This window comes from Rhea pennata, chromosome 3 (genome assembly GCF_028389875.1).
Source record: "Rhea pennata isolate bPtePen1 chromosome 3, bPtePen1.pri, whole genome shotgun sequence".
In the NCBI taxonomy this organism is placed as follows: domain Eukaryota; kingdom Metazoa; phylum Chordata; class Aves; order Rheiformes; family Rheidae; genus Rhea; species Rhea pennata.
The window spans coordinates 41,200,602-41,223,023 of record NC_084665.1 but is presented as its reverse complement, the minus strand read 5'-3'; the positions used below and the strand labels follow the sequence as shown (position 1 = coordinate 41,223,023).

The following is a 22,422-nucleotide window of genomic DNA, read 5'->3' as shown; positions in this document are numbered from 1 at the left end:
TTTCTTTAAAGACAATTTACACTTGTTCAGAGGGATGACTTAAAGCAATATTAACAAGGAGGTGGTGCTGTGAATGTTTAATGTCAATATGCAGTATGGATCGGCTATAAAGGCTAGAAGAGCAACACAACTATATCTTTACTTCCAAAGACTATTAGAAATTGACTAACATTTGAAAAAAAAATTCAAGCACAACTACATTAACTCTACATCTACACTGCTACTGGTAAGCCTCTGCTAGTCTGCACACTGCCAGGAGGAACTCAGCACACAAACCCAGAAGTCCAGATCCTGGCAGTAACATGCATGTTCACATGTATACCATAACTTCAATTTATGACAATTATGTCTTCCCTGTCTTTTATGGCATTAAAATGCAAGTTGTTAGCTAACATTGCCACTACAATTTTACAAAAGCATATACCTGAACAAAATAGCAGTTAAAACAAATCTGAAGTCTGTTCAATTCTGAAATTCATTCTTCGTGACACCCTCCTTCTGTCCTATTCCCTTTCCAGTCTTTCCTCACTAATTTCTATTTTACAATAAATAGTGGATTTACATGATGCATAAATGCAACTCAAGTCTTTTGCCCTACACATATAGCCATGTTAAATTGTGAGATTATACATGTGATATCTCTAACAGAGCAACCACCAGTTTAGATTTTTAAAGAAACACAAGTATTTCAGCATGTACATAGTAATGAGTTTTAACTGTCCAACATCATTTGTTTTTATACATTCTCTTCCTCTTTAGAGGCTTAAAGGGATTTTAGACCTTGATGGCAACAATCCCAAAACAAGAGTAAAATGAATTTATTTTATTGCAAACAAATGTCTAGAGTTAAATTTCTCCACCCACTTTCTTTAAAGGAGAAAAGGAATCAGCAGGCTAAGGAGATACACCCATTTGAGAATTGACATGATTAAAAATTAGATATAAAATGGGTGACTCACAGTTTCATTAGCTTACAAAATGGTGGAGTAACTACTACAAGCACACTAGGTATACAGTATTTTGTAGGGAAAGGGTTATACAGACACACAGCTAACTTCATATAGATCCCATTAGACAACTGGATTTACAACAAGTTTTGTTTAATAAGAAATGGGCAAAGCCAGCTTCTTTTCAGAATCAAAATGCAGAACAAATGGAAAAGAAATTATGGTGTTGTACCTTCACAAGTTTGAGCCTCCACAAATAATGCAACCAAGTTTTACAACTTTAAGAGCTTCTACATACACTCCACCTTCACTATTCAGCTCCAGGTTTCCTCTTTGCCCCAACATCTTATTGAATTCCAAATGTTACAAAAAAGTCCTAGTTATTGCCAGAAACTTTTACCTCCCCCTCCTCCCCTCCCCACCCAGAAGCTTCACAGAGACGATGGAGTGTAATATGGAGCTTTACATAATCTCATGATATTCATGAGGGCTACTAAGGAGTCTCTATACGAATCTGGTTGCTAACATTTCTGTCATATTGTGACATGACTCACGACTGTTTCTTAGAAATTGGGGAATAGGGGAAAAAGGAGAAAATTCTTTAATAAAAAGACACCAGGTACAAAGCAACGTTTTACTTTTGTTGTGGTAAAAAAAAAGTCACATTTTACAGATAAAATGTAGAACCCTGAAATACTGACACATTCTCTTATCGTGCACAATGCTGAGGTTCTCTTACGAATCACTTTAAAACTGCAATTAAAAATGTACAAAAAAAGAAAAGAAAAAAAAATCAACCCACAAAGCTTCTAAAAAAGGAACCCGCAGGCACTTCCTCTTGTGGAATGTTTAAAAAGTTAGCCTACTAAAGAAAACAGTCGACTTCTTGTGAAGGTTTTGGAGAAATATGTATCAGTTCATTTATTTGGGTATTCAATAATATCCTTGGTGATAATGCTGACTCCATGGCTTCTGACCCCAGAATTGCTGCAATAAATGGATAAATAGTTAATTAAGAAGTATGACCTTGATGTGATTACAGTTTAGTTTTTTTAAAAAAAAAAATATCTATTTTCCCTGGAGCATATGACTAGAGGCCTCTCAAATAGCTGTAAGTTCTTAAACAACTGAAGGCAGTTAAACTGAGTGCACTTCATAGTACTAATGTGAAGCCAAATACGACATACCATTAAGACTGATAAGTCATAGCTGAAATTTGATACACCAAGACCATCAAGCCAGATTGTTTTAGAGACAACTATTTATAGCAACGTTACCTGGCTAATACAAAATTCTGCTATCCAGTTTATTACGCACCCACTTTAATTACTTCAGATAGCATTTTGAAATACTCAAGTTAACAATTAATAAACAGAAAAAGTTTAAGTTACTACTTACACCCTGCTGCCACTGGTTGTAGCCCTGAGATTGGTTTTTGTAGCCACGATTATTTCCCCGTCCTCTGAAGTTCTGTAAGACAACAGTTTTGAACTATTTCATCTACACAGATTTTTTCCATAAATATACTAATGCCGGTATTTCTATTCTTACCAAAAGATGACATATCATACATACAAGCTTTCCAGTATAAGGTATCAGATCTAGTATTACCACACAAAGTACTGAGAGTCTCTACCTCCAAGCAGCTGCTTCTTAAACATGGGGCAAAACCCTTCAAATAAGCCAGCTCTATAATAAACTGCTGCTGACTATGGTCTGGAAGCTGACTAATCCAGTTTTGACTCACCCTGTTTCCAGCTGCTAAACTGCACCAGGACAACTAAAAATACAAGAGCTTGGCTATTTTTAGTTAGGAAAGGCTGTAGTTGCTACAAGGATGTTATCTGATCAGACAAAAGGATATGGGTCACAGAACTGAGAAGAGAAGAGCTAGCTCACAAAACTTCAAATAAAACCTATGGTACCAAGAAAACACCTTGATACAAGCAGATAAAACACTGCTTTTCTTCTGTTTATCAGTATTAGATGAACCTGAGGAATGTTTATTAGCTTGGGCTCCATCTGCTGGCTCTTCAGTAATCCATATTTCATATTTTACATTTTCAAGTATTTCCACCACTACTCATTAGTTAAGATGAAAGACAAACACCCAGTTTGGCATTTCATTTTGAAATTACACCTGAGCATTTGCATCTAGATTAACTGTATCTAAATTAATTGCAAAAATGCAACCCTAGCCTCTCAGAGGCCTAAAACTAGCTGGTTGCTACTTTACCTCCCATGGAGCACAAGCCCTGAAAATCTTCAGATTTAATAGGCCAGAGAAATAGTCTTAATGTGGAACCACCATATCAGCACTAGCTCTTTTCAGGTGCTCTTCAGAACTCTAGGCACTTGCGGTTAGGCCTTTTGTTATGGGATTAGCATATTAACAGTCATGTTTGCTGCTACCCATTAGTAACAAACTTTTCATAAAACGTTGTCCCAAGTACTGTAGTTCAACTAAAAAAAAAAAGCACTCATTACCTGGTTGTAGTTCCCTCTGTTGGGCATTCCACCTCTGTTATAGTTTCCTCTGTTTGAGTAACCACCTCTGCTTGGAAAGACAGGGCCACGAGGATAGGGATAGCCAATTGCACCGCTGCTGCCACCGCCACCACCACCACCTCCACCACCTCGCTGAGGCATATTGCCTCCCCTCCTGTTGTATCCACCACGATTGCCAGGGACTGTAAGGGAAAAGTTGCTTGAATCAAGTAATTGTTATTCTGAAAGATAATCTTCACATTGAAATTATTTAATAATTGTATAGAAATGAAGACACTCAAATTCAGCACTCCCCTCCCCCCTCAAGCCTGGCTGTGAGTCTGGTCAGTAAGCAACACTGATTTAAATATGCAAAAGATCGCTAATACAGTGTGGTACACAAGTAAGCACCAAACCTAGGAAAGCCACACAAATACCATAATTTCAGATTTGAAAAGAACTGGTGACTCACTTTTGATTTTTAGAAGTAACTTCGCAATAAAGGTCAAGGTATTAAACTTATCTGAGTTGAAGTCAAGGTTCCCACAACATAGTGACTGGACTTCAAATGCTACCAACATTTAAAAAAAAAAAAAAAAAAAAAGCAGCAGTGATCTCCAAGGCTTACAGGCTTATTTCTAGGCTCACCTCCTCCTCTGAAGTTCCCACGCATGTTAAATCCTCCACGTCCTCTCTGACCTCTATTAAATTGATTTTTATTGCTCTTTTTGTTCTTCTTTGAGCCAGTGTTCTGTTTCTTTTCCGGTGGAAGAGATTTCTTACTTTCTTCTTTGTATTGTTCCAAGAGCTTCTGAGCTTCTTCTTTTTGCAACTCTACATAGATTATTTCATCAAAACATTCTGCTACCTCTGGCAGTGTGAAGTTCCCTACGATTGCAAAAACACTGAGTATTCAGCATCTTCATTCAGCAATAATTAAAGATGTATTTAGCCACCTTTCTCCCATTCTTCCTCCCACTCCCTGCATACCCAACACACAGGGACAAAATTAAGTAACTTCAACATTTAAGAAATGCAAGAGTGACAAAAGAAGTAAATGTGTCTCCAAGGAGTTGCCAGTATTGTTCCAAACCTTGAAAACATTCTGCCTGCATCTTTTTTTTTTAAACCTCCACTCAGAGTACCAGTTTCTGCCAAATATGTCACTTATATAGGGCACTTTATGCCAAGACAGCTTTGTGCATCTGCATGAAGCATATCAGCATAACTGAGTAGTGTTAAGGACTGCAGCAGAGGGAACACAATATAGTGTTGTCCTACAAGTTACAATAGTCTTCCAGTTTTGCTTAAGTAAGACTGTTTAAGATAACGTGATTTTTAAACTTCAGATTTACTTAAATCCTTTAAACAGATACTCAGCATCCTAAAACACAGTATAGGATTATGTTCCATGCCTTTCATTTTGAGAACTGCATGCTCTGGAAGATCTTTTCCCTCCACCTCTGCCTTCTTTTGTGTTCTTTGCTTGTAGTCTTCATCTTTTGGGCAAACAACAACTGCTTTGCGCTGGAAGCCTGCAAACAGGCACATTTTTCTCCTCTGCGCAGCTGCAGACACATTTGTCTGAAAAAAATGCAGTAACTTACTACACGTAGCTGTCATTGTAAGAGTTAAGGAAGTCAACTTATGGTGTATAGACTTCACCTCTACAAGAGCTTGCAATGAAGTTTACAAATAACTGGACATAAAGATGTTGCATAATGCAAAAGTTACAATCTCATATTCAAGTGTTAAAATACTATTCCTCCCACATCCCATACATCCAGAGAAGTTCAGATAAAGCATTTGTAGTAATAATAAGTGAAAGTCATCACATGAAATTAACAACTGCTATTAGAATGCAACTTTAATCCCATTTAATTACTGTACTATAGCCTATAATAAGTTTCCTTAACAGTTTTTCACTGAAGCCTCTACCTGATCCAAAATGAAATTCCGCTTCTTACGAGCTGCAATCTCAATGAACTTTCCAAGACACTGTGGAGCTCTCTGCAACAGTGTGTTAAGTTTTCCGGTGTCTGCCATCTGCCGCTTAAAACCTGCAACCTACAGAAAAGTTCCCCAGAGTTATAGCAGCCCTGATCCACGTGGCTGCCATTTTCCTTTGCTAAATGCTTTTCATCTGGCTTCAAGGATTCTTAAAGTCAAGGCAATGACTACAAACTCATCTAACTGAAATTCCCAAAGCCTTCACAAAATATGCATCTTTATAAACAAAGAATACAGGTGGAGCAATACAATTCTAAGACACAATTCTAAGACACTATTGAGTCAAAGCTGCATATGCTGTTCTAGAGACAGCGACATAAACAGAAATTGAAATACCTGAACAGCAGCAGCGTTTCTTACATAGCACCACAAAAGCTTTACAATTCTGCTGTGTGCAAGAAGTAATTCAGTAAGACTAAATCTTTAATCTTCACTAATGGTCAAGTAACTAGAAGCTGCTTCTTATGTGTATATACAAAAAAATGGCCTAGGAGCAGAAAAATCCTCAGACTTACATAAAGTGTGTAATATATCAACAAATGGGAAGTCACATTACCACTTACCATCATTTTGTCCATAATAGTATTTGTCCCAAGAATGTTGTATTTCCCAGGATTTGCTGCTGCATGTTTGGTAACCCAGGTAGTCTTGCCTGCTCCAGGCAAGCCAATCATCATCACCACCTATTATGACAAATTATGTATTTGGAATACTCATTCAATTTTTCTTTAATACTCAAAAGAAACTTTGCCACTTATGCCAGCAAGCCCAATTAAAATAGCAAATACTGGTAGTGGGAGAAGTCATAGGAGAACTGTCAATGCTATTCCCTAAACAAAAAGGTCACACGTTGTACAGCAATATGCTTACATGAATGCCACTGCTTTTGTCCATCTGCCTCTACTATTTTGAGATAATAAACAAGAACCTCACCTCACAATCTTTCTTTTGTTCGGGCCCCTTTGGTCCTCGGACCCTATCCTCCAGGGGGACCTTCTGGATGAAGGTATACTCTTCAGGTACAGGAAAGTAAGGTTCATCCTTCTGACCAAAGTTGAACTCAACTGCACAGTTATGGCAAAGAACATGTGGGAAGAGTGGTCGCCCATCAAGGACTTCCTTACTTATTTTGAATGCCACACCAAGCTCTTGTCCATTCTTGGAATATGAGAGTTCCACTTCATCACCATCAAAATTCTGTTTTTCAAATAAAGCATTAGTTTATTTGAAATTACTCACCTCATAATAAAAAATCATATTAGTAATTACACTGTATTAACTCTATTCACTCAAAGTTCCTCTGTAACACTGTTATAACATAATTCCTTAAAAGCATCCTCTTGAAGTGAGTGACTGTCAGCGATGACAGCTTTTTTTATAAATATAAAAAAAGGCTTTAAAGACATTTGTCTATGAATATGCAATCTTAAAACCTTGACAGCAGTCCCTGTTGATTATGCATGTTATTTCTGCCTCTTCCCTACATTAAGCAACTTGTCCTGCTCCAAGTTTTTATAGATCCCATTTACCCCTTCTCACACCACAGCAGCTTGAAAAATTTAAGTTTTTTTTTTCCCCCAGGAGAAAATATAAGTGAAAACTTACAGCAAAACATCCAATCACATCATTTTCATCAAACTTCTCACCAAAATCTTCAGTCTCACAATTGCATGTCTTTATTCCTTTTAGAGAATATCCGTACGAAAATTCTTCTTCACCTAAAGAAATGATTTTAACTAAAAGTATGTAGTTTGTCCAACTTTCATGAACAGTCACTTTACAACTACTTAAATACACTGATATTCAGAATGCTTTTATTTATGCCAGAACAAGCTCTGACCACCAGAACAACTATTGTTCATTCTTTTAAGAACTTAACACTCTCACTTAGTATCAAGCAGCAGCGCTGCCCCCTTCCCAGGTTTAAGTGTCTTATGCTACTGGTTCCAGATTCAGTTTTGCATAAAGCTAAACTGCTAGATAAAGAAAACAAGAGAAAGTAATTTTTGAAGTCTTAAGACCTGCTTATGCCTTCATACACTTGTAATATAAGTATCTGGGTAGGTTTTACAGATTAATCTTGAGTAGCACCTAACTCTCCCCATCTTATAGGCTGGGACAGCTGATAATGAAGGTAACAAGAAGTGTCATGAAGCTGAGGAGGAACTTAAATACTTGACAAGAAAGCTGCTCATGTTAAGAACATAACAATTCATTCACATTCCCCACAAAGGAGCATCTCAGCAGCATGTATTGGTTATCAATACTGTAATGAACAGTTTCAATACATCTTCCTAGCCACTTTCAGAAATGTGGATTCTCCCCTGCCCCCCCGAGAAGGGTACTTTTCCAGAAAATTTCTTATACAGCTGGTCTTGCATCTTTTTAAAAAAATCCTCTTCCTAACAGCTTTTTTGATCCCAAAGATGCATCTTCTCTCACTGTGTCCAATAAACAGTTCAAGTCAAGACTACTTTTCGAAACAGCTGGACTACAAAGTTTTTCTTAATGTGCTTAAGAAATGAGAGCTTCAACCACAAACACAAAAATAACCAAATGTTTAAATCTTACCGAGCAACATTCCACTTGTGTTCAGTGACCAGCCGACTCGCACTTCGTGTATGTCAATGTCTTTTGTATACAGGTGTTTAACAGGAATCTTTTCTGTAACCTATTTTTAAATCATTCATTAAAAGGTATGTAGTATTAGACTCCAACAGGAGGGAAACACAAAGGTAACATCTGGAACCTTTGTACTTTGTTTCAATCCTTGCTAAGTGCAAGTAATTATCTTCAGCAAAAATGAGGCATGCTGAAATTAAGCCCTGTGGAATCACAGGTCAGTCACTAAATATTTACATGAATTGACTGAGCAATGGAGACACAATATATCCTGCAACTTCAATCAAAGGATTTAGCCACAGCAGTCCCTGTTAATGGCAAGAAACTTGAATCTTTCTGAGATCATATTAAAATTACATATGATAGATACACATTTTTAAACATTGCCATAATACTGAGATTTAGCAATGAATTACTTTGCCAATAAAATGTGGTATGTGAAAAACTTGTTTTAGAAAGACCTAGGAAAATATCATACTCATCCTTTTCCACAGTAAGTAGTTTTCTGGGCAAGTTGCCAACTTCCAAGCAACATAAGCAGAGTCAAAAAAAAAAAAAAAAAAAAAAAAAAAAAAAGCCCTGACCAGTATCCCAGTCTCCATAACTGTTCGAGTCAGGTGACCCAAGTGAAACTGATTTGAAAGTGAAGAGGAAAAACAATGACATCAGTTTCCCTTCACTGGCCTTCCAAAGTTACAAGTACCAGCAGAGACAGAAATCGCTCAGTGAAAAGTGGAAAAAGGGAATCGCTACCCACTCCTTGTGGCAGTGGTTAGATTGGAAAATACTGGAGGAACAGAACAGAGTAAGCATGTATATGCATAGGCATATCATGTGCAAGAAGGCTTAAACATTGTTAAATCAACTTCTGCACCTTCCATTTTTGCCCCTTCAGTGAATGGGAGAAGTCTGATTATTCCAAGACTGTTTCTCTTTTCCATTCTTCTCCTTTAGAACTCTTACTCTCAGAATTTCATATTCATTATGTATACAAGTTATAGAATTATCCAGGTTGGAAGGGACCTCTGTAGGGAGGGTGTGGGAGTGTTCACATGCATATTCTAGAACCTTCAGAAAGTACCAAACTTTGATTAGCAAGTACCAAAATTCATCAAGTCTCAATACAGTAGGTACCAACAGAAAACTCTTGGTTCAAAAATTAAGACCAGAAGTTGCACATTCCACACAAATGCAAGTTCTTTTTTTTTTTTTTTGAGAAAGTCCATGAAAGAGGAAGGGGTTTTGCTAATTAAGATGTCTTTTATTGAAAATACTTTCACACGCCCAGAATGGAAGACCTTCTAAAAGCTCTTGTAGTCTATTCACCTGAATAGGTTGCAATTAAATAAAGAAAATTTGGATTGAAAGAATAGAGAAGAATGAACAGTGTTATGTTTAAGCACACAGAATGACCTCCCACCAAAACATCAGTCTAACTCACCTTCATCTCAAAGCAGACTTTGCCTTTAGAAACTCCATAGGAGGCTCTTCCTCCAGCCCAAAGAAAAGCAAAGCTTTCCATGGTCAGAGAGGAAGCACTAAACCGGTCTCTTGAGATTTTAAAATGCAGGTCACAGTTATCTGTTAACATAAAAATCATTGTTTACCCTATTACGAAATAAAATATGACTGTCTTATGCAGTAAAGGCAATTTCAGTTTTCAAAGGTGCAAACCTCCACTGATTTTGAGACAAACTGCTGGTGTCTGGCAAGTGTTCAGTATCTTTCAGGAGATCAATTGTATCAATGCCTAGATAAATCTGAAAGTTAGCCAGCATTTCCTAGGTGCCATCTTTACTCTGTCCCAAAATTCCTATCAAATTTTTGATTTCTGCAGAAGCACCTAGAACAGAGACCTATTTTGACCAAAGTGGCTAAATTCAGCTCTTCTATTTGAACTTTATTAGCCAGTTACCTGAGACATTCCAGCACTATGGAAAGTGCTCTTCAGATTTACTAGATTTTACATTTTCTTATTCCCTTGTGCAAGTCTAAGGGCAGCTAAGAAATAATTAGAAAGATAAGTGCTTTTGTTTAAGTATTGAAAGTAGCAATACCTTTGGTGAATACCATGATTTAGCAAGTCCAATTAAACCAATTAAAATAAAGTCTGTTAAGTCAGATGCAGGTAGCGCAAGCAGGCAGAATGTGACAAGACAGCCTCCTTCTATAAGAAACATGATCTGCACTATGAATTTGCCTATCACTCTAAGTGAATCCTAGAAACATAAGTAGAACCTTTGCTTTAATTACATCTTCAGAGTTGAAGCACCATGAAATTTCAAGTTATTCTTCTGGTAGCTTTCAATATGGCAATTCAAAATAGCAATATGACGTGCAGCATATAGCCCTTGAATTCCCCAAGAGCTAGGGATCCACAGAAGCAACTCCAAACCTACATGACAGTTACAAACAAGGTTTAAGGTTAGCAAGCAGTGAATATCTTCTGCTCAGTGGGAAAAAAAAGAAAAAAAAAGAAAAGAAAAAAAAAAACAAAACAAAACAACTCTGCATGCTACCCAATTACAGAAAAATGCAGTTTCCTCTTTATTACTGGAAATGCTTATATACAACATCTTGTTTTGTTTGCATAAAACCATCTCTAGTTACAACTGCAATATTTGACTCAAGTGTTTTCTCAATGGCTTTATTTGCTCTTCATGCAAGGACTAAAAGTAACACACCTAAGAAATCCATTTGGTGCAACTTACTTTTAGAATAACAATGGAAACAGAATTCTAAGTTATAGCCTCCTTACCAAATGCACGTATTAAAGCACTTACCAGCGCTAAACCTCTTATGTCTGGATCAGTACAGTCCAGACAAGAGAAAGAAAGGCTGTTACGCAATTCAATCTTAAAGTTACAATTGATTCTGTGCTATGAGCAGCCTGAAAACACTTCAAACTAAACTGAAAATTTTGTTTGTCCAAAGTAATCAAACTTCAACATTTTTAGTATTATTTCTAGTAGAAGTGATGGTCTTTCTGCATTCAGAATTAGCTACTAGTCACAGTTATTTGGCAAATTAGGAGTTCCTACAAAGGTAACTCCCCAAGAAGCAATCATTTAGAAATCAAAAGATAATCAACTTGAGATTTCATTACCGAAGGGTCAAACGTAGCACATTCAGCAATTTATGAGGCTGCAAATTCATGCCTCCTTCCACATCAAAGTATTTCTCAGGAAGAAAAAAATCTGAAACAGCTACCAAATATGATAAACCTAAAATTTAAGGTTTCCCTCAACTGCACTATTAAGTTAGTACTTTGTGTATTCAAGTCCAGTAACTCTGCAGTAATTCCTTATACTTACCCTCAAGAACACAAGTGTAAATTAAACCAATGACTGAAGTAGTCATGATTACAGTAACATCTATAATCTGCTTCAAAAAAAACCCCAGTTCTTATGTAGTTCTCATGTCCTTTGAACCAGTTCTCTCTGCCACACCATTTGCACACACCATCTACCCCTGCACCCTCCCAGACTGCATGAATGAAGCATTTTCCAGGAGGTTTTACTCCTTTTCTTTTGAAGTTTATTAGAAATCAGAAAAAATCTACGTTGGATTGGCGCTGAAGAGGGCCTCTGCAAGTTATGCACAAAGCTTACTCCAGAGATTGTACTACCTTAACCTTCTACTGTTTCTTCCTGAAACTTATTGAAAATGTTCACGATACATATATATATATATATCTTTTTTTAAAAATTAGTTTCTCATGACTCAAGCTGTTTTTAGTGTGATTTATGCTTACTATATATTGGTACAGTTTAGTTTACATACCTAGTGTTTTCTTTCTTCAGAAAACCATATGGTACTACATATTTCTTGGAAAAACCAAGTTTATAATTGTTAACATGAATACCTATGCACCCTTTTGTTGTTTTCTTATACTGAAAGGGAGCAGAAACACTCATTTTTTAAAAAATTACTTAGTAATGAAAGTCAAACAAGGGATCTGCCCTGCATTTCAGAAAGTGTAGTTTTAGGCTTAAAAGTATACCACTCCATCTTCCAGAGTACAGGAAAACATGTTTACTCACAAGTATCAAGACAAACCACTGTGTCATCAAAATGTTCATCTTCTTCTTCAACAGGTGGTTGAGGGGACTTGGCCCTGGAGAAGAAGGGAAGGAGAAAAAAAATCAGGAAAAAAAAGTTGTTGCTGGTGGTATTTTAGTAGTGGTACAGGAAATATTTCCTATACCTTCTCGTTCACAAAATGCTGCCCAGCATTGGAGATTTCCTTACCTGCTGTACTTATTTTCTTCAATGTACTCAAAATATCCACGGCCATGATCTTCACGTGGTCTCTTTACTCCCCTCTTTTTCTCACCAGGTTTTTGTTCCGTTTTAGCATCTCCTGTAATAGAGTTAACATTTTATTTAATAAGACAATTCACTTAGCTAAGAATAAAGCCATCCACAACGTTTCCAACTTTGGAAACTGGAAGAAAACCCTCAGCAACAAAGAGCAAGCAGTAGCAGGTCGGCAGGCTTTTTTTGCTCTAAGACAAAAAGCTTGCATCTCCACATCTGGCGCAGTCCTCGACGTTAAGAGAAGACGCACAGAGAAAAGCCGTACCGCTCTCACGCAGCGAAGAGAAAAAAAGAAAAAAAAAAAACGGCCAAGAAAGCACCCGTGCTCGGCGCCGCGGCGCGCGGGGCACTCCCGGACGCTCACAAGGACGCCGAGCGCTCCGCACGAGTGCGCCGCCTCCCGGCAGGCGGGGCGCGGCGGGCGGTAGCCCCGCGCGGGGCCGCCCGGCCGCAGGGAAGGGATTCCGCCTCCGCCCGCCTCCATTGTACCAGGCCTTCCAAACGCCATCCCGTCGAGCACCCAGGCCGGAAGTGACGTCACGCCGCCGAGCGCTCCTTTGCACAATACAGCGCGCCCCAGCGGCCCCTCCGGAGCCGCCCCTCCCCCCGCGCGGCCCGGCGCGGCGGCCCCTTCCCCTCACCCCCCGCGCGCCTCCACCCCCCCCCCCCCCGCGCGCGCAACGGCCCCTCCTCCTCCTACTCCTGCGGCCCCGCGCAACGGCCCTTCTCCCCCGCCCGCGCCGCCCGGCGCAGCCGCCTCGCGCGGAGCACGCGGTGCGGGGCAGCGGGGGGGGGGGGCCTGGAAACCCCCTCGGGGACACCACCAGCCCCCCCGCGGGGGAGGGAGGGGGGGGCGCCGCTGACGCGCCCGCTCTCGTGCCGGCCGCGAACGCCCTCCATCGCGCACCCCGGAAACCGCCCTCTTGGCCGTTGCCCGCCCCCCCTCCCCCCCTCCGCGGCGGGATTAACGGCCTTTCCCCCCCCCCCCGCTACCCCCCCCTCCCCCGCTCGCCGAACCCGTCGCGCACACTCACCCCCGGCGGCCTGAGCCCCGGGGCGGCCGCCGCCACCGCCACCTTCCGCTTTCTTCTGCTGTTGCTGCTGCTGCTTGGCAGGGCCCGCCGGGCCGCCGGGGGCCGCCGCCGGGGGCCCCGAGGCGCCTCCAGCGCTTTTGCCGGGCGCCTCCTTGGCGGCCGCGCGCGGCTGGAGGAGCGGCGGGGGCTGTTGCTGCTGCTGCTGTTGTTGTTGTTGAGGCTGGGGCTGCGGCTGCTGCTCGCCGTGCCCGTTGGCGTCTCCGGCCGCGGCCTCCTCCTCGTCGGCGAGCTCGTCCTCCCCCTCTTGGAAACCCTGGTCGTCTCCGTTCTCATCCTCCTCCTCCTCCTCTTCCTCCTCCTCGCCGCCCGCCTCCTCTTCCATGGGGCCGCCCCCGGCCCCCGCCCGCTCGCCGTTCTCCTCGCCCAGCTCCATGGCGTCGCCATCGGCGGCCTCCAGCCCTTCCTCGTCGTCGTCCTCCGCGGTGGAGGCCGCGGCCTGGTCGGGGCCTCCTCCTTGGTGGAGCTGCGAGGCGCCCCCGCCGCTCTCGGCTGCCTCCCCCTCCATGCTGCCGTTGCCAGGCTCAACTGCGCTGCTGGCGGGGCCTCCCCCGCCGGCCTCCTCCTGGTCTAGCGCGGCCTGGAGCCGCTCCATGAGCTCGGCCTTGAGGCCCTTGTCGGAGAGGCGCCGCTTTTTCAGCTCCTCCTTCAGCTCCGACACCTTCAGCTTCTTCACGTTCACGGGCGAGCAGCTCATGGCGGCGGCGGCTCGGTCCCTGGGCGGCGCGCGGGCGACTCTGGGCTCGAGCGGACGGTGACGGCTCTGGGTCGAGGCCCCGGTGGGAGGCGGTGGGTGGGTGGCGCGGCTGGTTCGTGCGGCTGCGGCAGCTGCAGAGCGGACCCGCCTGGCGCCAAATCCTTTCACCGAGCTCGCGAGGGAGACGCGCCTCGCGGGGCCGAGCACGCAGCACTGCCCGCCCCGCCCCCGCGCACGTAGGCCCTCCTCCCCCCGCTACCGTAACGGCCGCCGCACGCACTACCGCTACCGTAAATACCGGCCCGAGCGCAGCACCCCTGCGCGGCGCCCCTCGGCTCTGCCGCGCGCGGGGCCCGGGGCGGCAGGAGGGGCCCGGGCAGCCCGCGCCGCTCGCGCCTACGCCGCGGAGTTACAGGGAAGGACGAGTCGCCGCAGCTGCCGTAACCGCCTCCGCGCCGACCGCGGTACCTGCGCCATGTTGGGCCGGGCGGCGGCAGGAAGCAGGGCGAGACAGCCCGCGGCCGCCCGCTCGCTTTCGGCGGAATGCGCCATTCCGGACGGAAAATCAGCCGCAGCGGCACCTCAGCAGGCCGCAGCTCTTCCCTCGACAAGGCCCCAGCCCCCCTCCCCCCCCACACACACTACCACCACACACTGTCTCAGGGCCCTGTGCTGGGGCGCAGCCTCGACACGCGGCGGCCCCTCGGCCCTCACTGCAGGGCACCCTCCGCAGGCCCAGCCCGCGGTGTGCTGAACAGAAAAAGGGTTTGAAAATTCAGTTTCAACTGAAAGTGAAAACATTTCTACTCAAAACAGTCACCCTGGTACAACCCTGTTAGCACAGTTACATAAGGACAAAGTAGAGTTACACAGCAGTCTCTTCACAGGCTACAGCAGTACAAGGCATGCACTGGCCTGATCAGTAATTCGACCAAGCTGGTCCGCAGGCCACAGGGCTAACTAAGGTTTTCCCAGGGCATTAACACGCTGCCAGACAAACAGCACTGGTCTGGGGCTGAGTGCAGAGCTGATCAGTTAACTAACTGCAATCAAGCTGCTGTTTCTCCCAGCTTTCCTGCTGCAGAGCATTAATTTGGGTCTCCTCTCTCTATTCAGCCAAGTTGTGCACTGATTGAATATTTCCAGTATGGTCAAAAGTTACTGGAGAAGAAACAGCAGAGAGCAGCACAGCTGAACAGGAGGTAAGCATTAGTATACAAGTCTTGTTCATTAGGGAGCCCGAGTAAAAAGTTCATTTTCACTTAATTTTAAAAGTTAAAAAGATGCAAGTTAAACAACCCAAAAGATCAGTATAAAGCCCTATTGTAGGGAAGGTGTACTGGCATGAAGCTGCCTTGTATTGGAACAGGTCCCATGGCTGCCTGAAACAGAACAAATTATATTGAGTTCACCTGTATTCAGGAAAAGGGAGGAGAGACAAGGAAGTCATACTGTTTTTAACTATAGAAGGAAAGTTAAACAGTCTCTTAAGCACACACACACTGGTCTGTCTTCAGTCAAGCTGAATCCATTCAGAGGAAACACGTTTCAGTCTGCAAGGTTAGCTCAACCCATCGCTACATAAGTCTTGCTGGAACAGATACAGTAAGAATTCCCTCATGCAATATGTACAGATTAGAAAGAGGTTATCACAACCTTTTGCTTATATAAATGCAAGTTGGTAGATTTTTCTCAGTTGAGTAGGTCAGAGTCATCTAAATAGGGGAAAAAGGAGGAAAAAGAAGAAGGGCATCAGTGCTAAGGAGAGGTCAATGCATGATCAAGCTGCACTAATGTAGTAACTACCTTTCTTCACTTCTTCATGTGAGATCTATCTAGTCTGCTATATGCTATTCTCCCTTGGAGAAGAAAAAAAGTAAATGGGAATTACCTAGTTAATATTGCAAACTTACTTACTGAAGTTTACAGAAACTCCACAAAAATTTAAATATCTTTTGCCTTTCCTACCTCTGTTTTGTGAGCTTTCAATTTAAAAATTTTAAATGAAACACACACCACTGAATCTTTATGACTTACAGTGCATCTGAACCTGACAGAGCCCTACATTTAAACATTGTGCTAGCACAGTCCTCATCACATGTTGAGCCATGTTTCCAGAACTTAACCACCCTAGAATCCTACCAGAGCAAACTTTAGAGCTTATAGATTTTTCCAGCCATTTTTGATACCCGAGTATTGCCTTGAATTAGCACACCTGCACACATTTACAACACTTATGTTAAAAACTGCCCTGTTCAGAATCATCTTAGAGCTACAGTCCTCACATGTAATCCCATTCCTAAACAATGTCATGTCTGCCTACTTCAGTAACATGCTCATACTGCTTTATACTCCTGTTACCATGGAGAAACAAAACAGCTAATGACTTTGTGGAACATCAAGAGATTACTTACTTACTCCAAAGCACTCAAGCCTGTATATAAGGCTCAAGTACCTAAAATAAGAATTGTAATTTGTTTTAAGTATTAAAATAGAAACTTTTTTTGAGGGGGGGGAGGGGGGAGGAGAAAAAAAAAGTACCACCACTATCCTGAAAAAGCTCCTCTCCTTATTGAACCACTTAGAAGGCTGATCTTTTCTTTTAGGAGATTAATGCCTACCATAGTAGTAAGTGCCTGGTTATATAGTACCATTAATTACATTATCAAACAGATATTCACAAGTGTAGTAAGGGCATGCTTTCAGTCTACAGTCTACCTATTATTATAAAGCAAGAGATCCCAGCTAACTTCCAGCTATCAAGTGATTTCATTGTGGTGAGACGAGCTTTTCTCACAGAACTAAGTACATACAATACACACAGCTGAAATAGACATGGAACCTTACAACTGATTTTCACAGTAAAAGCAAATTAAGTTTTCTGCTGTATATGCTAAATACATGTTTCTTGCACAAATGCTCCAGTTTGGGAAAAACTCTAAGAGCTCACTTGTCCTCCTCAAGTCCTGCCTTTCAGAAGTATCTCTCTTTTCTATTCCTACTTTAAGGAGGGAGAGAAGTTAAGGGAATATGCTTTCTCCATTGCTATGCCCTCCCTTAATTCAGATAGGGGATCCTTCAACTCAGGTTTTCATAGATCATGCAGACACCAGCCACATCATAAAAACAAACCTTTAGTAATACAAACTCCTGAAACATGAAGGTTCAAGTTAAAGCACTTCAGCTTCAATTTGCAAAGCTCCTACCTGTGTTATAGTGGTGGCCATTATAAATACCTAGCATCATTGTTGATAGCCACAAATCCTCTTACCTCAAATTGCCCTTTTTGGTCTCAAAATATACCAAATGTACCATAAAAAAAACACAAAACAAAAAACCTCCCTTAATTTAATTAGAAGTGGCTTCTACCCATAAATAACATGTAGTTCCTTTTGCTTCCTTTGTACTTACTTATCTGTCATTCATGTCCCTGTTACTTCTTTAGAAAGTTAAAATATCTTTCACTCCAAACCAGGCTCCCCTCTCAAAAGCAATTTGGGATCCTCAGTCTGCAATCCCTTCTAATCAGTTACTCTGGTCTCTCATTTTTATTTGTGCTTTTTCAGATTTCAGTTAGCCAACCTCCACTTCTCACCCCTAATGTTATTCCCATTAAGCACTCCAGATTCCCCTTGGAAAGACCATTTCTAGTCTCTCTTCTGCTTGCCAAGAATGGTCAGCTCTTTCCCCACCACTGCCTCCCTTTCTGCAAAAATTCTTTTCTTCCCTGGGTAGGGGACATGGACATCTTTTCCAAGGGATGACAAAAAGGACAGGCTTTCACAGGGGGACCAGATGGTCCCAGGGGGCCCACCCTGCCTGGACTTTTGTGCAATTCTGCAGGTGCACAATGCACTGCCCATTCCTTCCTCAGAGGAAGCTCAGAGTCACATCAAGATCAGTCATACAGACTACTGTAAGAACTGGTCTGGCATCTTCAGACTACCTCTAAGTTGCAGGAATTCTCTTACCTCAAGCACACATCAGACAAATCCATGTTTATATCACATAGCTTATCAAATAGTAGTAATTCCCTGGAGATGAGATAGCTATTTAAACCTTTTCTTCTGTGTTGCAGGACACAAACATTTATCTTTTCCTAGGTTTGCTCTCTTTCTGCCTTGTTTGTCCTTCTCATGCTTTACTCTACTTTTGACCATCACAGTAGGCTCCTGGGTTTCTTCTGTATATCCTCAACCTACACACATTCAGTTGACACTGCTTTTGGAGTTTGCCACCCAGCACACTGTTACTTTAAAAGAAAATATCATTCTTGAAATACTCTGTTGCCTTCTACAATAGCAGGGAGCATGTGGAGTGAGTCTCTCTGAGTCTCCTCATAAAATCCTCATTAATCGTTATTAGGGCTAGTCAGGAAGCTTCAAACATTTTTAAAATGGTAATTTGTCACAAATGAGGTTTCATGGCAAAGGATCAGTTCTGATGATTGTTCACCCCTGCCACTACACACACACATAAATACAAATATATACACATATGTGCATATACGTATTACATACACTCATCTGAAACAAATACCAAGAAGCTGAGTGTGTTTTTTGGAGAAATCTTTGCCTACTTGCCCCGAACTCCTCGTCCCATGGCATTCACTACTGCTTACTGTCAGAGTAAGTTTACAAAGATAGATAGGCCTTGCCTTATACTATCTTCAATATCTCCATGATGTTTTAATATCAAATAAGGCCTAATTCACCTCAGAAGTAAGGCAGCCATTTGCAGTAGTGCCCATTATTTGAAGAGGAACTAAATTCTTATTTCATACAGATGTTTAGTGCCTGATTTCAAATAAAACTAACAGTGGTCAATGGACTGAAATTCAGGTTTCTGGCATTGGTTTGGAATATGCCTATTTCTCCTCAGCAGTATTTTTGTTTCTCTTATAGTACTTCTGTGTGCCCTTCCTGTCATTGTACCCTTTGGGCCTCCAGATGGTTTCTCAGCCAAGTTTCAGTATACAAATCCTTTTCAAGATCCTAACGTCCTTTTGCTTTTGCTGTGCTGAATTAAGATGAAGTTCTGTTTATCTAATACACTTCAGCAATTCCACCCAGCAGAATGAAGGGCTGCAGAGTTACTCTGGGACTACCAGCTTCCACACATGCTCACAGTCCAGCCACATCCACCACAGTCACAGTCAAAGAGCAGAAAAGGATGGAGATGGTACAGAAAAAAATACCCTCAGTAATATGAAAAGAGGAATAAGAGTATGTTTGTTACAAATAATGAGGAAGCACTCCCCAGAGTTAGCAGGAATGCTTCAGTTGACTAAGGAAGCTGTGTTTTCATCACATAATCAGCATTTTTGTCATATAATCCAGTCACAACCCATAACCCCTGCTTGTCACCTTTCAAAGGGTCAGCACCCACTGACCCTGTAGACAGAAGCCCCCAGAGAAAAGAATCCCTTTTCACCATTTTCAAGCAGCTTTAGCTTTTCTTGCTAAAACACCCGAACTCTTGATAAAAGGTTTCTCAATTCAAAGCATTCAAAGACTTGCAAAGAAGTTCCATACCTGGCCTTGGAAAGAAAGATTGCATTCTCCTACACTACATCCAGAAAACATTTTGGTTTTATTCAGTCATTCAGAAGCTTAGTGACCATGTGGTTGCTTAAAGTGTTACATATGAATTAATTCATAAGATGTTATCAGTTCTGGAAAACAGGTACCTGTAATATCTTGAGATTTTTCTTATAACCTGCCACACACATTCATTCGCTAGAGCAGGCCTATAAATTCAGGAGAATTAGGTATACTAAATTCAATATGTCCTAGCTGCAGTCTCCACTGAATAAAACCCCTTTGAACAAAGGTCACTCTGTGAAAGTGAAAAGAGGAGGCAATATTTGACAATCAGTTTTCAAAAAAACACTGCTTTCCTGAGATAAAGCAGCATTTTAAAAATTCTTAAGAATATCAATTACTCTCTCTAAAGTAACTTTAAAGCCTACTTCTGACTGTCTAAAAGACAGTGTCAGCTCCAGCATACCTCCCTGCACACATACCAGAAGGAACATATGGCCAATATATGTAACTAATGCTACAGGATCTCAGAAGAAAGATGCAAGAGGTATGGGTGGCAGGACAACCCAGCTGACACCTCACAGACTAGCTCTTGCCTCACACAGCCTCTCTGTTCAGCCTTTTTAAATACAACAAAAAACAGAACGTTCAGGTGACTGCCTTCTCCCATTTTCTTTCCCTTGCTTCCTCATGTTCTAGTCCCCTGCATGCTCTAGACTACACATACTGCTCATACACATACTGCTCACCAGACACTGCTCTTTCTATCATTATATTTTTTGAGTCTATTCAATATGTCCTTCTCCTTCCCCTCTTGCTATGCTATGGACAAAAAGGGGAACCTGCCATACACCTTCTATGGCACCAGGACACTGCTGGGTGTTAGGCTGTCTACAGCATCCCCTGCTCTTCAGTTCAGAGCAAATGGCTTCCAGACTGGAAAGGCCTTGCTAAGTAAACACATGAACCCCCTAAAAATTACAAGAATGTTCTATGCTAATTGCAAGTTACTACCATTGTACAACCCCATACCTCCTGGCATCAGCAAAGCTGAGTAAGCAAGCAATTTTCAAGTATGCCTTCATACAGGTTAACATGCTAGTTTATCTATTCTTAAATTGTACAGCATCAGAAGAATACATAGACAGGAGCAACCTCTTAAACTTCTCCTCAGCCCTACTTTTTTTTTTTTTTTTTTTTTTTTTTTTTTTTTTTTTTTTTACATAGGAAGCCTGCCCAATACAGGAAAAATGAATAGTTAGATCCCAAAGAGCTCTCTCTACATAGTCTTTGCTCTGGCAGCCCTACAGGGTTGTTGCTACAAGATCCTGAAGGCTACTAAGGTAATTCTAGAAAGCTTACAGCCAGAAAAACACAAAGCCACCTTTCCACACAGTCTTGATCTTAGATTTCTTCACCTTCACCTTTACAAATAGCAATCCAGAAGTCTAGCTACAATTCCCTGTTATGCCCCAGAATAAGTAAACACAGACAAGACAGGAAGAAAACTACACAGCATCAATGGTGAAAAAAGAACTACCCTTTCCACCCTCTCTCCTGCAGGTGTATACGTGTCAACTGAGAAAGCTATGTCAAATTTAACTGCGTATTAACAAATAAAAGCACAAGTATTAACAACATATAACTTTGAGTATATATGCAATAGCATCTTTAAATAAGGAAATATAGAGCAGTATAAAGAAATCAGAGTTCAGAGAGATTTTTAGGAAACTGCATTTTATCCCATGAAATAGTATACTTAAAAAAAACATTTTGTACCAGGACAACTTTCACAGACTGTTCTTTAACTCACTCTGCTGCAGTAAATCTGCTCAGACTCTCTTTATATTCAGGGTGGCAAAAACTAGCATCATTTCATACAACAGATGCAGCAGTAACAGAAGCTCTTCTGTGAGAACAGTAAATGGACTGCTAGCAAACAGCTACAGGTAGTTCCCTAGATAATATCTGAAAGCTCAGCAAGCCCCCTCCTAAATTAATCTCGTCAGCACAAAGCACACTGTCCTGCTTAACAATAACCACGAGAACAAAAGCAGTGGCACTTAACCTTGCTGCTCCCCATCCATAGCCTAGGGACCCTGCCGGAGGCCCTCCTGCAGGAGGAGGGCAGCCCCTGCCGCAGGTATTTTAAAGCTGCGCTGGGTATCCCGTCAGGTCACGCTGCTTTAAAGAAACAGTGCCGGCAAAACCGCGGGCAGCGGCAGGGGAGGAGGTTTGCTGGTTAGCCTCTTCTCAAAGGTCCTCGTTCCAGTATTTTAACAATTTGCTAAGCCATCTGGGTAAAGTTTTCTGGTACTGAACATAATGCAAAGTATCATTTTAAATAACGTTGGACCAAACTGTTTTCTGCAGCAGTGTAAATTGGCAGTATTTACAGTCCAAGTCTGTCCTGTAGCTTTTCCCGTGTCCCAGGACCCCTGTGACTCTGCAGAGTTCAGTACAGGGTCAGGGCCTAAATGAGATTCTGGGTTTTACGAGTTCTTTTTCATACAAAAGAAAACAAAACTGCCTGACTATTCCTATATGAGAGAAGGCATCTTCACTTGGTTTTCCTGCTTCCCTCTCTCTGCACTTCTTACCAAAGAGATTCCCTACAGCAAAACTTAAATAAAAACAAATAAATAGGCAAGGAGAGCACAGCATGCTAGTCATAACAAGGAACTGCTTTAGCAATCTATTATCAA

At 41.9% G+C, this 22,422-nt stretch overlaps 1 protein-coding gene across 1 annotated transcript; it reads right to left on the bottom strand.

Moving 5' to 3' along the window:
* Positions 1 to 808: 808 nt before the first annotated feature.
* Positions 809 to 14,389, bottom strand: HNRNPU (heterogeneous nuclear ribonucleoprotein U). Its single transcript, XM_062572117.1, has 14 exons — positions 13,421 to 14,389; positions 12,318 to 12,429; positions 12,110 to 12,183; positions 9,508 to 9,647; positions 8,016 to 8,115; positions 7,050 to 7,162; positions 6,378 to 6,641; positions 6,008 to 6,127; positions 5,373 to 5,501; positions 4,850 to 5,018; positions 4,083 to 4,322; positions 3,435 to 3,637; positions 2,346 to 2,417; positions 809 to 1,934 (listed from the first exon to the last, which is right to left on the bottom strand). The coding sequence occupies exons 1-14, from the start codon at positions 14,172 to 14,174 to the stop codon at positions 1,881 to 1,883; spliced, it is 2,544 nt and encodes an 847-aa protein (XP_062428101.1). The 5' UTR covers positions 14,175 to 14,389; the 3' UTR covers positions 809 to 1,880.
* Between the last annotated feature and the right edge of the window lie 8,033 nt (positions 14,390 to 22,422).